A 16,426-nucleotide genomic window follows, 5' to 3' on the forward strand; every position below is an offset into this window, starting at 1 on the left:
CAGGAATCCACCAATGTTTTGTTCGGGGCCTTTTTCTCTCTTCTCCCTTTTTACTACTTTTATCAGGGTCCTCATCAGCTCTCATGGATTCAATTAACATCTACATGCCAATGATTCTCAGACATAGTGATCCAGCCCTTGCCTTTCTCCTGACCTCCAGCCTCAAAACTCTAATTGTCTATAGAAGATGAACTGGATGTCTATAGACATCTTCAACTCAACATGTCCAAAATTGGACTCATTATCTTTCCTCCCCAAACCTCTCCTTTGCCTAAGTGCCTTATTATTATTGAGGGTACCACCATACTTCCAGTCATCCAGATTAGTTATTGTCTTGGACTCCTCACCCTTTCTCACTCAATCCATTCAATCACATACTATGTTCTGTCATTTCTCCTCTGACATTATCACCACCTCTCTTCAGGCCCTGGATGTCACTTCATATCTAGACTACTGCAATAGCTTTCTTAGTGGTTTCCTTGCCCCAAGACTCTCCCCAATTCATTTCACCAGCCTTCTTAAATCTCACATTGACCAGTTGCCCTCCATCCAAATCCACATTCAATAAATTCCTTTGATTCCTATTACATCAAGAACCATACATAAAATGCTCTGCTTAAACTCTAAAATACTTCCCATCTTCCCAGACTTCTTTTATGGATGAGCTGGTCTTCAGCTCCAGCTGTCCAGCCTGTTTTGCCATTTTCTTTCTCCTGTCACTGCCATTGCATTTCTCTGACCCACTCTAGTCCCAACAAGACCCTCCAGACAAAACTTCCAGACACCATGTCCTATATCCCTGGTGAAATGGCCAACTTTGAAGTTGCTGCCATGCAACTGAGGTGTCTTAATTGAAGAATGAATACAATTCATCCAGCAACCCCAGCTCTGACCAAACATCCCATTTAGTTGATTATTCTGTCCATTTTGTCATCTTCTCTGTCCTTTTCTCTTTCTTCATGCATGAACACTGGCCTCTTTTCCACATCTTTATCTGACTATATAATAATGAAATCAATACTATCCTTTCCTTTAGTCTGTGGATTAATTTGCCATTCATGAGATTCCCTAGGCCAAATTTCACTTCCACATATAACATCCCATTATATGTGTTGCCTTGGCTTCAGGGTAGGGACTATCTCACTTTTATATATTTAGCTTTAGCACTTATCACAGAACCTACCACATAGTAAACATTTAATAAATGATATTTTTAGTCATCCATTCATCTGGTCCAATCCCCCTTAAACAAAGGGAAGCAGGGATATGCCTTTGGGACATGGTTTGAGGAGTGTAAACCCTATTTTCCCTTACCTCAATCAATAGTACTTTGGCCAGTGGCCTGCCATGATGTCCATCAATGCCCATCATTCTCATACCTCTTTAATTAAGACCATGCTTAAAGAGTTGTGGAATGCAATTGTGTTTGGCACCATACTACCTGGGAGCAGTAACACATTAGCAAAAAAATGAAGTATCAAGGGTTTATGGTTCTCATCAATTTATAATCACTGCCAAATAACCAGTTGACAGAGATCTAGAGCTGGAAGGGACCTTCAAGGTTCTTCAACTTCCTGATTTTACAGATAAGAAAACTGAGACCCTTGGGACAGCTAGGTAATGCAGTAGATAGAGAACCAGCCCTGGAGTCAGAGGACCTGAGATCAAGTCAGGCTTCAGACACATAATAATTTTCTGGCTGTGTGAGTTTGGGTAAGTCACTTAACCCCATTGCCTTGCAAAAAAAAAAAAGAAAAGAAAAGAAGAAAAGGAAAGGAAAGGAAAGGAAAGGAAAGGAAAGGAAAGGAAAGGAAAGGAAAGGAAAGGAAAGGAAAGGAAAGGAAAGGAAAGGAAAGGAAAGGAAAGGAAAGGAAAGGAAAAGAAAAAGAAAAAAAAAAGAAAAAGAAAAGAAAAGGAAAAGAAAAAGAAAAAGGAAAAGAAAAGAAAAAGGAAAAGAAAAAGAAAAAGAAAAAGAAAAGAAAAAGAAAAGAAAAAGAAAAAGAAAAGAAAAAGAAAAAGAGAAAGGAAAAGAAAAAGAGAAAGGAAAAGAAAGGAAAAGAAAAAGAAAAAGAAAAAGAAAAGAAAAAGAAAAAGAGAAAGGAAAAGAAAAGAAAAAGAAAAAGAGAAAGGAAAAGAAAGGAAAAGAAAAAGAAAAAGAAAAAGAAAAGAAAAAGAAAAAGAGAAAGGAAAAGAAAAGAAAAAGAAAAAGAAAAAGAAAAAGAAAAAGAAAAGAAAAAGAAAAGAAAAAGAAAAAGAGAAAGGAAAAGAAAAGAAAAAGAAAAGAAAAAGAAAAAGGAAAAGAAAAAGAAAAGAAAAAGAAAAAGAAAAAGAAAAGAAAAAGAAAAAGAAAAGAAAAAGGAAAAGAAAAAGAAAAAGAAAAGAAAAAGAAAAAGGAAGAGAAAAGAAAAAGAAAAAGAAAAGAAAAAGAAAAAGAAAAAGAAAAGAAAAAGGAAAAGAAAAAAGAAAAAGAAAAGAAAAAGAAAAAGGAAGAAAAAAGAAAAAGAAAAAGAAAAGAAAAAGGAAAAGAAAAAGAAAAGAAAAAGGAAAAGAAAAAGAAAAAGAAAAAGAAAAGAAAAAGGAAAAGAAAAAGAAAAAGAAAAGAAAAAGAAAAAGAAAAAGGAAGAGAAAAGAAAAAGAAAAGAAAAGAAAAAGAAAAAGGAAAAGGAAAAAGAAAAAGAAAAGAAAAAGAAAAAGGAAGAAAAAAGAAAAAGAAAAAGAAAAGAAAAAGGAAAAGAAAAAGGAAAAGAAAAAGAAAAAGGAAGAGAAAAGAAAAAGAAAAAGAAAAGAAAAAGAAAAAGAAAAGGAAAAGGAAAAGAAAAAGAAAAAGAAAAGGAAAAGAAAAAAGAAAAAGAAAAAGGAAGAGAAAAGAAAAAGAAAAGGAAAAGAAAAAAGAAAAAGAAAAAGAAAAGAAAAAGGAAAAGAAAAAGAAAAAGGATAAGGAAAAGAAAAAGAAAAAGGAAAAGGAAAAGAAAAGAAAAAGGAAAAGAAAAAGAAAAAGGAAAAGAAAAGAAAACTGAAACCTAGAGAGAATAAGTGACTTGCCCCTTGACCATACATGGAATTTGAACCAGGTCCTCTGACTTCAAATCCCACACACTATCCGTTGCAACATGGGATCTGGAGGAGAAGAGTGTTGCCTGGAATGTCAATGCTCATAAAAAGGTAAGAATAAAGGACTTGGGGGGCAGAGAGGGGACTGTTAAAAACTGAATAGATCACACCAAAGGTAAACGTAGCTTACTTCACACTTTTGTGTACAGTAGTCCCAGAGGACACTTTGGATAGAGTTGGATGAATATGGTTAGAATGGACCTGAAGATGAACAGGGGTGATTAGAATAGACAAGTTTCAAGAGGAGATAGTATGGACAGACTGTTTGAACCTAATACATTATTGCTACTTTTATGGAACACCGTAAAGCACTTTCCATATTTAAAGGCCCATATAAATGCTAGGTATCATCAGATAGGAGAAGAGGGGAAATTTTTCTTCAGATTATATATGTTAAAGGAAGTGTGATATTAGAATGTAATCTCCTTGAGAGAAAGGATTATTTCATTTTTTGAATATGTCCCTGGTCCCGAGCACCCAAAAGACATGTAATAAACTCTTGTCGACTGGCAGATTGATGCAGCAAATACAGAACTGACTTTGGAGTCAAAAAGACCTGGATTCATGTCATGCTTCCTACAAATAAACACTAGTTATATCACAAACCTTATATGCTCTAAGCAAATTATGGTAACTTCTCAATGCCCTTGAGATTCTCTGAGACTACATTACTACAAACACCTGACCTTAATCAATCTGCATTGATACCAGCATTTCTCCACACTGATAGAATCACAAATTCAGACCTCCTCTCTTAAAAAAAAAAGTTAGAATTTAGGATCCATTCTAACACTGTTCCTCCACAGCTGCAGCTGCCTTGTAGAAAGATGTCTTTTTCAATATGATATCAGAACTAAGTTGTACATAATCTTTGTTAAAAAGTGACCTCCCTTACAAATGCTGTGACTGTGGCTTAAAATAAACTTTTTTGGAGTATACTCTGGGCTAAGTTCATTCCCATTATCTGAAGCCAATAATGCCTCCCTAACCCCTATTTCATGTTAGTTTCCATTTGGTCACAAGTATTCAGTTAAATCTGAGTCATTTTTTTCTGTTTAATTCATCAAACTATTTCAAGATCCATGATCATTTAAGGTGGGCTGTGAAGACATGTTTGTAGGCCAATGGTGGACCCAATGAATTAAAGGCCCAGGAGAGAATTCAAATATATTTTCCTTAGGTAGGGTAGAGTTCCTTTGTTCATTAATTCTTACTTAATATTCATGTTTTACCTAAAGGCAGTAGAATGAAATTCCTATAATAATGCCTATATTAGGGCACTTATTGAAAAGATTATATTAGAACCTCTTGTATAATGGAATCTCTTTATTGATGTTCTAAATTATAATTATTAAATTCATTGTTTTAGATTAGAAAGTACCTTAGAGGTCCTGTTGTCCAATCCTTTCATTTTATAGATGTGAAGACTCAAGGCCAGAGATGTTAAGTGATTTGTTCTCACTGGGAGTAAATACAAGATCCAGGATTTGAATTAAGCCCGATGAAATCTAATTCTGTATCCTTGCCAAATTGACATTGTGTCTTCCTCTTCTACCACAGAATTATAGAATCTTGAAGTTGGAAGGGATATCAGATACTGCCTATTCCACTTATCTCCTTTCCAGGCTACACTGATATATTAGCGATTACACTTTGAATATCAATGGTTATCCTGATTTCAGAAACACCTGACTACAATTATCTAGAGCACATTTCTATATTTTCCCCACAAATATAACTTCAGATATATTTTCAGATGAGTATCCCTCTTAGAAAAGGAAATAAGGTTAGTTTAACATGACCTGTTCTTGATGAAATCATGCTGGATGATAGCAACATTTTCATCTCTTTCTAAATGCTCACAAACCATTCTTTTAATGAAAATATGATCTTCTGTATGGTCAAAAGTTCTCATGTTCCTATTGTGCCCCCATGAAAATAAATAAAAATACTTTCCCAATACTTTCCCAAAAAAATCTAAATGTAGGATTATAGAATATAGTCTAGAAATCCAACACACAGCCAGAAACACTCAAGTATGGCCTGAAATAGTTTTAAATGATAATGAGAAATCTTTTAAAAATTACAATAAATGCAAATAACTTTACATTTAAAAACTAAGTTAATATATGTTTGTCAGGGAGTCTTATGTACAGATTAATGGTCCCCATTTCCATTTGAGTTTGATAACACTAGTCTAATCCAATTCTTACTGGAAGCAGGACTTAACTCTACAATATTCAATGAAAGTGCTTCTGTTTGGTTACTCAGTGAATAGTGGTATTCAATGCATCTGTAGATAACCAATTCCATAAATATACATATATATGTATATTTTATATATATGTGCACAATATATAATATACATATAATAAATCTTAAGTCATAGAGCTGGAGCTAAAAGGGATCTTATTAGAAGTTTCTTCCTTATACAGCCAATATCTTTTCCCCTAGAATTTCTCTCCATTGTTCTTAGCTCCTTCTAGAGGAGCTACACAGAAAGATCCAACACCCCTTCCACATAGCCACCCTTCAAATATTTGAAAATGATGGTTATATTCTCCTTAACAACCCCCCACATGTCCCAACTCTTTTCTAAAGTTGCATTTTGTATACATTGCTGAATAAAGAGAAAATCCACTGCCATCTCTGACTCTGTGCCTGGCACCACACATAAATGTTTCATACGTAGAAAGACAACAGATATGCATGTACTTAGGAAGTTGGATTAACAAGTTCTTACCGGTCTGTGCTGTTGAGAGACTGCATAGGGCAATCCAGAGATGGGCTGACCCTGCATCTTTTGAAGCATGATCTTTTGCTGTAGTGGGAGGGATGACCTTAGAAGAGGCTGTGTTGGCAGGGTTTGGGCAGGCTGTGGTTGCTGCTGTGGTTGTGGTTGCTGTGACTGTGGTGGTGCTGCCACTGAGCTCTGTGGTTGCTGTGTTGGAGGTGGTGGTAGTGGCGGTGGCTGCTGCTGCTGTGGCGGCGGCTGCTGTTGCGATGACTGAGGCTGCTGCTGCTGCGGTGGTGGCTGCTGCTGTTGTTGCTGAGTATAATGGAGGAGAGAAGGTTTACTTTGGGAAGCCAAAACTGAAGGCAATTGTTGGTTTGCTTGTTCCGAGTTAAAGTGGAACAAGGGCTTGGTGCTGCTGTGATGCGGCTCCAGGGGTGGGTGAGGGTTGCTCATGAAGCTTCTGTTGATGTCCTGAGACTTTTGCTGCATGAGGATGTCCAGATGATTGCTTTGGGTGGTGGGACTTGCTTTGTACATGTAGCTGGTCATCGCTTTTGACTGACTGCCATTAGCTGGCACCCCAGGGATAGCTGGACTCTGAGGGCTGAACTGTTGCTGACGGAAAGAAGGGCTGGGGATTTTCTCCTGGCCAAATGGCCCTGGGGAAGGCACCGCAGGGGACAAGGCTGACCAGCTGGAAGGCTGGTTGGGCTGGTGCTGCTGTTGCTGCTGCTGCTGCTGCTGCTGCTGCTGCTGCTGAATGAGAGCGTGCTGCTGGCGATTGGCAGCTATCTGTTTGAGTTGTTGAGCATGAGAGACTTCTTGCCAGTTGGTCAGGGGCCTATTTGCTCCTGAAGAAGCTTGGGGCTGATTCTGACTTGGAGGTCCTGAGGGAATTGGGGAAGAAGTGGAAAGGGCAGAACTGGCCATAGAGAAGGCAGGTCCTGTTGAGGGAGGCCTCAGCTGAGGGGAACCAACTGGGGCTTGGGTCAAGCCTGGTGAGTACTCGCTCTTGATCACCATCTTCTCCATCTGCAAAGGAGGCCTTGGAGTGCTCCTTTGATTCTGCTGGCCCAAATCAATGTTAAATGGGTCATCCTGCTTTATGGTGGCATTGATCATATTTTCCAGCTCCAGATCACTCATAGGAGGCACAGATATATTGGTCAGCTCATTAAACAACTCTTGGAGTTCTGGATCCATCATCATCTGTTCCCCAGGGGCATCTCCATATCTATTGGGAAATATAATTTCCTGTGTCATCTGGCCATCCAAGTGCTTGCTGCAAGACACTGTCTCCCCTGGTTCTTTCTTGACCTCCTTTAGACCCAGGTTATACATACCATTCCCAGGAGAATGGGCACTAGCTGGAAGTGTATTGGCCTTCCTCAAAGGCCCTTGGTTTAGAGGCATTAACTGGTTTTGCCCATTGTTGACATGGTGTCCAGTTTGTCCTGCAGGGAGATTTTCCCCTACTCGTATTCTCTTAATATCTAGGAAGGAGCTCTCCACAATGCCATTGGGCCTTTTGGTGTTGGCTGGAGACAGATTCACCACCTGCTTTCTCTTCAAGGAACCCTGGAGCTGAAAGAGAGAACCCCCCCCCAAAATGAATAAATTATACTTATAACAGATGCCTAATAATAAACAACATTTTGTCTTTATCATTTGAATGTTTCTGTCTTTCACATAGAAGAGCCTTTGAGGAAGAAAAATTAATAAATGTAACAGTCAGTGGATAGCCAAGCTTTTGATTGTATGACCAGTATCAAAATAAAAGAGTTTGAAGATCATATAAGAAATTTCTCTTTGTGGGTAGGGACCATATGGAGCTTTGTATTTCAGGGCTCCATAGATGATCAACATTGTTTTCTATTTTTTAATTAAATTATTTTTTAATTATCAATTATTTATTTTTTCTCCCCTCCACTTCCCCTTCTCTCTCCAAACTGAAAAAAAAGAAGTAAAACCTTATAACAAGTTTAGTTAAAGGTTTGCACACACAAACATACATACAAATTTCCAAATTCAAAAATGTGCCTCATTCTGTATATTATTCTATCACCAATTTGTCACAAAATGGGTAGAGTCCTTCATAATCAATTCTCTAGAATCATGATTGAGACAATCATTGTCTTTTAATGAAAGAATTAAGAGAGTGCTATATCTCTTTCTATATGCACAAGGCCAGAAGGGTTACATTTTGGCCCCAGACCAGAAAAGGAGCCAATCAGGGACCTAGGTCACAAACTCAAAACACATTGACAGGCCCTGTTCTAACCTCTCCATCACCATCACCCTCTAAATAAAGGCTCTGAATGGTTGTTGGTGGGTTGCAATGAGCTTATTGAACCTTTTTTTGTTCATGTTCTTTTCTAACTGTGATTCCACTACTAGGCACCAAAGTCTAGATAGTGTTACTTTTATATCCTGTAACAACCAAAAGATTAATTCTTATCCAAAGTGAGACACTCCCAGAGGTAAAGCAACCCCACAGATTTTCCTGGGATGGAAGTGGGGTTGCAGTGGGGAGGTGAGGAAGGAAGACTGGTCTTCTTGTGTTGCCTGAACAAAACTAGAATGTGGCTTCTACCTCTTTAAGAGATGGGAAGCTTTAAATAAATTGTTTTAAGTGCTTCATTCATCAACCTAATAGAGTGTGTAATATGAACTTCAAAAAAATGTAGAGATTGATTCTGAAGGCCATTCCCCCATATCAGCAAATTAACAGGGGCCAGAAAATGTCCATCATTGATCCTTAGGTCCTCATAAAGGCTTCTTATCGATCTGACCAGCAAAGTACAAAAATGGCATCCATCAAAAAATGGTCTTCCCAATGTGGTTGGCCCATTTAAATTATTTACAAATAATTACATAAGATCTGGGGCAGAGAGATATTTTTTTCAGCCACAAAATTCAAGCTTTCAACCTTCATTTATCACATTTCTCCACTGCCTCCAGACTCTTTTTGAAATTAATTTCGATTCATTAAGCATATATGATTCACTAAGCAGGTACCAGGGATACAAAGACAGAAAGTGAAATAGGCCTTGTCCTCTAGGAGATTATATCTTCTGCTAAAGCTATATGGTAAGGTATAAATCTATAAGATAATTTGAAGAGGGAGACAGTACTGACAAGGAGTGGGATCAGCTAAGGTTTTCATAGAAAGAGGCATTGAGTTTGACTTGGAAAGAACCTGGGGATTCAGAAAGAAGGGCATGCAAAACAGTCTGTACAAAAGCATGAGAACATCATAATAGATGTCTGGGAAGAATAGACTAGGTCATTTTGCCTGGAATATAGTGTGAGAAGAAGAGTAATTTGGAATGTCTGGAAAGAGAGGCTAGATAGCTTTGGGTCCATTCCCCTCCATTACCAATCATGTTTTAGGAGGAGCCCTATCATGTCTCAGATCTGACATTACTCCATTCTGAAAGTTTAACCTAATGATTTGTAAGGACATAACTCAGGACATAGTGTTTGGAGCTTGAAGGTATTTTAGAGATCATTTAGTGAAATCTTTTTATAGCTAAAGAAACTGTGGGATCTATGTTCTCTACTGGACAGGTAGAGACCAAGATCATAAATACAGAAAGATCTCGTGGTCACCTTACCCAGCCACCATCACCAAATAATATAATAACAGCTGATATTTATTTAGTCTTGACAAATATTAAATGCTAATGTTTCACAACAATTTGTGGGAGAGATTGTAAAAGTATGATTCCCACTGTTACAGATGAGGAAACTGAGCCACAGAAAAATTGAAGTGACTTGCCAGACTTATACATCTAGTAAAGTCAGAGGTCAGATTTCAACTTAGGTCTTCCTGCCCCCAAGAGAATGTTGATAAGCTGGCAAGTGTCCTAGAGAAGTATAACCAAGACATTGAAAGACATTAAAAGGATTGAGACAGGATATGGTATAGAATTAGTTGAAGAAAATGAATATGTTTAGTCTGACAAAAAAGAAAATTGGGGTTTGGGGGGTTGGTAACTGTATTCCAAATATCTGAAGAGGGAATGAGGACTAGTGGGCAGAACTTGAGATGAGATAAATTTAATTAAGCTCAGTATCAGGAAAAACAGTTTCACAAGTAGAATGGGCTGGCCTGAAAGCTAGTGGTGCATATCCCCTCCTTGGAGATCTTCAAGCAAAGGTTGGACGGCCACTTATCAGGCACATTATAGCGGGGATTTCTTCACATACAGATTGGACTAGGTTGTTGCTAGTCTTAAAATTCTTTGATTCTGAGATTCAGAGATGTGAAGTAAGATACACAACAAGTTCTGCATCAGAATTAGGGCTTAAATTCCACATCAGGTCCTTTTCATGTCATAGCCATCATCATTATCATAGCTAATATTTCTATAGCTCTTATTATGTGCCAGTGGTTGCTACAGGGGTTAGAGTGCTGGTCCTGAAGTCAGGAGGATCTGTATTCAAATTCCACCTCAGACACAAGACCTTGGGCAAGTCCTTTAATTCTGATTGCTTCATATCCAGGTCCATCTGTCCTGTTCTATATCTGGCCACTGTACTCATATAACTCCAGAGGAGAAAGTGAGGCTGGTGTCTTAGCACAGCACCTTTTTCACTCAAATCCAATTCACTTGAGTGTCATGGTATCATCTCCTTGATGTCATGGTCTTTTCAAAGTACAAACATCATTAAGAGCCAAGCAATAGGCTAAATACTTTACAATTATTATCTCATTTGATTCTCACAATAACTCTGGGAAATAGCTGCTTTTATTATCCCCATTTTATAGTTGAGACAGATAAACTGAGGTTAAATAATTTACTCAAAGTCACATAGTCTGAGGTTGGATTTAAATTCTGGTCTTCTTGACTCTAGGAACAGTCACCAACTGTCTGTAACTCTAACTCCCATCATGCCCCAGGGAAGAGTTAAGGGTTTTAAAGAAAGAAGATGTTCAGGAAAGACTTGGGGATGGACATAAATTTTCAATTGTAAAGTTAATTTTCTGTGTCCTAGACTTTTTCTGTGTTTCACTTAATCTAAAACTGGGCCCATGACTACCCACCTATTCTAGGACCCATCAAACTGAATGGCAAAACTGATGCCTGTTTATAAGGAAGTGGGATCATCATAGACTATGGTGGTTCCACTCATGTTGCTCTAGAAGTTCACAAGTTACTTCTGCCATTAGAATGTAAGACCCTTGAAGCAAAGGACTGTCTTTTACCTTTTTTTTGGGGGGGGGTATCCTCAATGCTTGGGACCTAGTAGGCATTGATTAAATGCTTATTGACTACTTGAGAAAATTCAGCTGATGTAGTGGAAAGAGAAATGAACCTGGAGCCAGGAGAAAAACAGTATCAAATTATCAAATCCTGTCTTTATTATTAATAAAGTGACTTTGGGCAAGTCATTTGACTTTCTGAGTCTCAGTTTCCTCATCTGTAAAGTAGAGATAAGAATCCCTGAATTACTGATTTTGCTGGGTTATAAGTAAAGAATTTATCATGTTAAAGGGCTTTTTGCTCTCTGTTAAGCCTCCTGTTGTACTTAGAGTCATTCTGCCACTAAGCAGATGGACAGAACCTATAACTGTTCCCACAAAGAACAAACAGAGGGTGGTGAATTCCTTAGTTGGTGCTTGGGTTATCAGCTTTTGATTTATTTCCCCACTGCCATGAGAAAACCTGTTTATCCAGATTCTCCCATTGCTTTAGCCACTCCCTGGGTTGTAAGTGAGGCACTCTGGGAAGCAACCTTAACTCTTTCAAGTCACCAAGTCCCCATTAAATAAATTCTGTTTGCCTGCTATCCCAATATTGAAATATGACTTTGCTAGAGACATAGTGGAAGATGCTATGGACTTGGAGGAAGGAGATCTGATCTTTCCCACTGGCTCCCCATGTGACCTTGGGTCTCATTTCACATCTGAGAAATTCTGTTTCCTTACCTGTAAAAAATAAAGAGGGCAAGTCAATGATCTCTCTCTTTCTCTCACTCTCTCTTTTCTTCCTTTTCCCTATGTTTCCCAAGTTGGAAATTCAATGCCTACCCCTGACACATGATATTAAATTTTGATTTGTTCTGTTTCTGTTTCTGATCCAGGCTGGATCTTCGCTCTTCCCCCACCCCTTACTCCTAAAAGGTCACCATATTGGTGAGTTACTGTGGAAACCTGATTAGTTTAGCCTTATTATAACTTGGAATTCTTGAGCTCAAGGGAATCATCTTTGGCTTCTCTAGTACCAAGGATTATAAGTATGTACCACTTTGCCTACATCCTGACTCTAACTTCCTATGAATCCATGACTCTGAAAAGCTGCCCATTTCAGGAAGCAATGAAGGCATTGGCAAAAACTGGCTCATCATACATGATCCTAGGTAGAAGAATTGCTACAGTACATAATATCCAAAGCTGGATCATGGTTCCCTTGTAATGGGGTGGCAAAACTCTGATGATATTATAGAAAATATACTCACAACTAGAAGAATTCTAATTGTCATTATTAATAGCAATTATTCAGAGCCTCCTTATGGACGAATTTGTTCAAAGAGAACTTTGACTCTGCCCTTTAGGAGCTCATAGTCTGAGAGATAACTAGGGACAGCCTTATGCATAGCTGAAGGAGGCAGCTGTCTATAACAATATATGATGCCAGAAAGACCCATCTGTCTTGAAATCTTTCCCTCACTGTTCTGAAGTTCCAATATTAAAGGTTCAGGTTTTGAGATTAGGCATTGTATCTCTAAAAGACTTCTGTTAAAATGCAAATTCAATTCAATCAGCTCAGCGTAAAAATATTGAAAACCCTTTGTAGTCAAGGTTTATGTTCTGCTACCATTTTTCCTCTTTCTGTCTCTCTCTGTCTCTCTCTCTGTCTCTCTCTGTCTCTCTCTCTGTCTCTGTCTCTCTCTGTCTCTCTGTCTCTCTGTCTCTCTCTCTCTCTCTCTGTCTCTCTCTCTCTCTCGACTTGTGCTGAGGAGTGATCTCATCTATCATCCTTTAGGATACTCTGTAGTATTCAGTAAATTCTTTGCAATCAACTGACTGATCTTTGGGTTCTTTCCTTTATCATCCTAGAAGATTCAGGAGTCATTCTATGACTCCTTCATGGTAAAATCTCCACCCAGTTGTCTGAACTGCTTGCCACACCTAGTTCCCAATTCCTGTTAGCCCTACAGAGAATTTATTCTTTCCTTACCCATAATATGAATATTTTCTGTTTATCAACTAATTAATTGCTTCATTTATTTATTTGATCATTCCACAAACAAGGAAACAAGCAAAGCTAATTCAAACCTTGTCCCCACCTCATCTTCTTTTTATGCTCTTTATGTCCTGGCCACTGGGGTCTACAACAATCTGACTTGTGAGTCAGTCCCAGGCCCTCTCTGCTTTATGTGTTTGTGTAACTGCTATATTTCTCTGTCTAGCTTATAAACTCCTTGAGAGCAGGATTCGGTGTCTTAGGCATCTTTGTAATTCCTTTAGTACCTAGCAAAGTGCCTGTCAGATCCTAGACATTTAATAATGTTTTTTTCTTTTCTTTTCTTTTCTTCTCTTTTCTTTTTTTTCATGGTGATCTTCAGAATAACAAATAAAATCTGGTTTGCATATGAAGCATGAGTCACTGTACTTTCCTTTTTAGAACCAATAAACTATGCTGCTTTTTCACTGTCATCTTTGTTCTCCTAGTTGAACATCTCAGTGTTATTTCAAATCCTCCATTTAGCGTGAGAGTCCTTCTGGTGATACACCCCCCCCAGTGGGTTTGACAGCAGGAGAGGAATAAAGGGGTGGCAAATGAGGGGAGAGATAGGTTTGTAGAGAAAATGATCTTAGTTCAAAAGAGGAATCAAGGATGATTTTTCTCAGTGAAATGGTCATTTTAAAGCAGCTTTGAAACACCCTTGGTCTTCCAAAATACTTGAAACTCAAACTTCCTGAAGTGATTTAAAAACAAGACTATTGCACAAGATTTCAGGCCTTCCCCTCTCTTTCTACTAGCTAAAAGCACTCCCTTGTTTAATCTTAAGCTCTACACAAAGGGCTCAGATAAAAGGCATTTTGGTTCATGGGTCATGTTTTGCATGAAAAAGTAAAAAAGGGTCCAATCTTGCATTGGTACAATCCTTAGACAATTTTACCTATATTTAATTCAGTTAAATATTTGTTAGTGTAAGGCACAGTGCTAGGGAAAGGGGGAATACAAAAAACAAAGGTGAAAATGGTTCCTGCCCTCAAGCATCTTACATTCTACTTGGGAACTATAGAGCCCAACCTGGTCGTTTGCATTTTCCCGTGATTCATTGTTGGCATTTCCGACAAATATGATAAAAGACAAGGATGGTTAGATAGCAGCTTATCTGAGAAAGATTTGGGAATGCTAAGGTACTCCAGGTTGAATGTTAGGTACTGAAACCAAGAAAGCTGATCAAGTCAATCAGCATTTATGAAGCAGTTACTAAGGGCCAGAAACTGTTCTCAAGCACAAAGACTGGCAAATACCAGTCCCTACTCTCAAATAGCTCTTAGTCCAATGGAGAGATAACATGCAGTTATGGACAAGCAGGCTAGATAAAGTTAAATAAAAGACAATCAGCAGTAAGAAGATATTAACATTAAAGGGCATCAGGAAAGATCTTGCACCAGGTGGGCTTTGAAGGAAACCAGAAAAAGCAGGGAGCAGAGATAAAGAGAAAGAGTATTTTTGGCATGGGAGACAACAGTTAATATGGAGAGTCTTGTGCAAGGAAAAGCCAGGAGGTCAGTGTCACTGGATTAGAGTGTGGAGGGGGTTTGTAAGGTGGAAGAAAAATGCAAGCTAGGAAGGGTCCAGATTTGAAGAGCATTAAATGACACCAGAGACTTTTATATTTGATTCTGGAGGTGATAGGGAAACACTGGAGTATATATGGTAGTGGTACTGGTGACATGGCAAAATCTTGTTTTGGGAAGATAACTAGGCCAGCTGAATGGAGCAAGGAAAGATTTAAACCAGTGAGATTTAACAAGCAGGCTACTGTCATAGTCTAAAAGTGAGGTGATGCTTGAGGTCTGTACTAGAATGGTGGTACCAAAGAAAAGAAAGTATATGTGAGAGATATCACAAGGATAATGATCTTAGACTGAAGTAAGAGAACCTTAATTCCAGGACTTGGGAGATAATAATCCTATTCTTTTGTCCCTCTCATCTTTGTTGAGATTTTTTTTTCATTCTGCTTTTCAAATCTTAACAAGACACTGAAAAATTAGAGGGCAGTCAGAAAAGGTAAGGATGTTGAGTCTAAGTCAAATGAGGACTGGCTGACAGAAATGGGAATGATTAATATGAAGAAGAGAAAATAAAAGGGAGTGAGGATGTGATAGCTTTCTTCAAGTACTTGTTTCAAGGAGGAAGTAGACCTATGTGAATTGACCCCAGGATACAGAGTTAACAATAATGGGTGGAAATTGTAAGGAAGCAAATTTAAGATTGGGATAAGGGAAAACTTCCTAATTCTATCCCAGAATGTAATGGGCTGCCTCAAGGGTAATTGGTAACCCTTCAATTAAGTTCTTCAAGCAAAGACTGGCTGATCACTTGTCAGGCATTTTGTAGAGGTTTTTCTGCTCATGATTTGCTTTGCAAACCTGAAGGATAAATATAAATAATAAATATTTAATATAATAAATGTCAGTTAGTGCTATTATTATAGATTAGTCTAGATGGCCTCTGAGATTCTGTGATTCTATGAACTATTTTCAGGCATCTGTTAACTCAGCAGAGCCTGGTGCCCAATCTGATCATAAGATAATTCTCATTGTGACCTAAGAAAGTTTGGTTATACCTTTGGCTTGCTCTGATTACTCATACTCAAACAATCTTCTGGATTCTGAATTTCAAGGAAAGAAACTCTGACATTATACCATTATACATGAAGAGGAACAGGGATGACAATTGATGATCACTATGAGTGTTCTTCCTTGAACTGACTTGGCAAACCTACCTTGATGCTGCAGACTTGCTCTTGCTAAGATGGTCATTCTGAAGATCACCAATGTCAAAGAACATTCTGATGCTTATATACTAAGCATTTTCTATGGGTCAGTTGTCAACCATGAACAAACTGCAACATTTGCACATGGGCTTTCCACCTCAGACATTCCCTATGCCATTTGATCTTTAAAGGGACAAGATCACTCTTAGCTTTCATAATAGCTATAATTGCTCCTGTGCTGCAAAGCATTTCTCACTCATTTCTGAAAACAGTATAGAGATATAGTCACTCCCTATAACAGTCCTTGCACTCAGTCAGTTTCTTCTGCTACAGTGCGAAATTCTGGGACTGAATGACAGTTCTTGGATTTTATTGCTTTGTTCAGCCTAGAAGATGATGCTATCTCCTCTGTCTGAGCCCAAATCCTCTAAGTGCTTTCTTTTCCTCACATTTTGTCAAGCATGGGTTCTTGACCTCATTCTCAGCAGCCAATCTGGACCTATACCAACTACTTATTTGACACTTAGATTTACTTATAATACTGATTATTATTTTTATTTGTCTCATCTTTCCAACTTTAAAATGCTTTCAAAAGCTTTTTGTTATGCCATC

The 16,426-nt window shown here is 38.1% G+C and overlaps 1 protein-coding gene across 1 annotated transcript in view; it reads right to left on the bottom strand.

Annotated features, from left to right (window-relative positions):
- Positions 1–16,426, bottom strand: part of MAML2 (mastermind like transcriptional coactivator 2) — a 423,011-nt gene that overhangs the window by 142,352 nt on the left and 264,233 nt on the right. The window contains exon 2 of the mRNA XM_074216528.1: positions 5,855–7,432. Coding sequence (XP_074072629.1) covers positions 5,855–7,432 — 1,578 coding nt within the window. The remainder of the gene's footprint in view (positions 1–5,854; positions 7,433–16,426) is intronic.

Source organism: Macrotis lagotis, chromosome 1 (genome assembly GCF_037893015.1).
Source record: "Macrotis lagotis isolate mMagLag1 chromosome 1, bilby.v1.9.chrom.fasta, whole genome shotgun sequence".
Taxonomy (NCBI): Eukaryota; Metazoa; Chordata; class Mammalia; order Peramelemorphia; family Peramelidae; genus Macrotis; species Macrotis lagotis.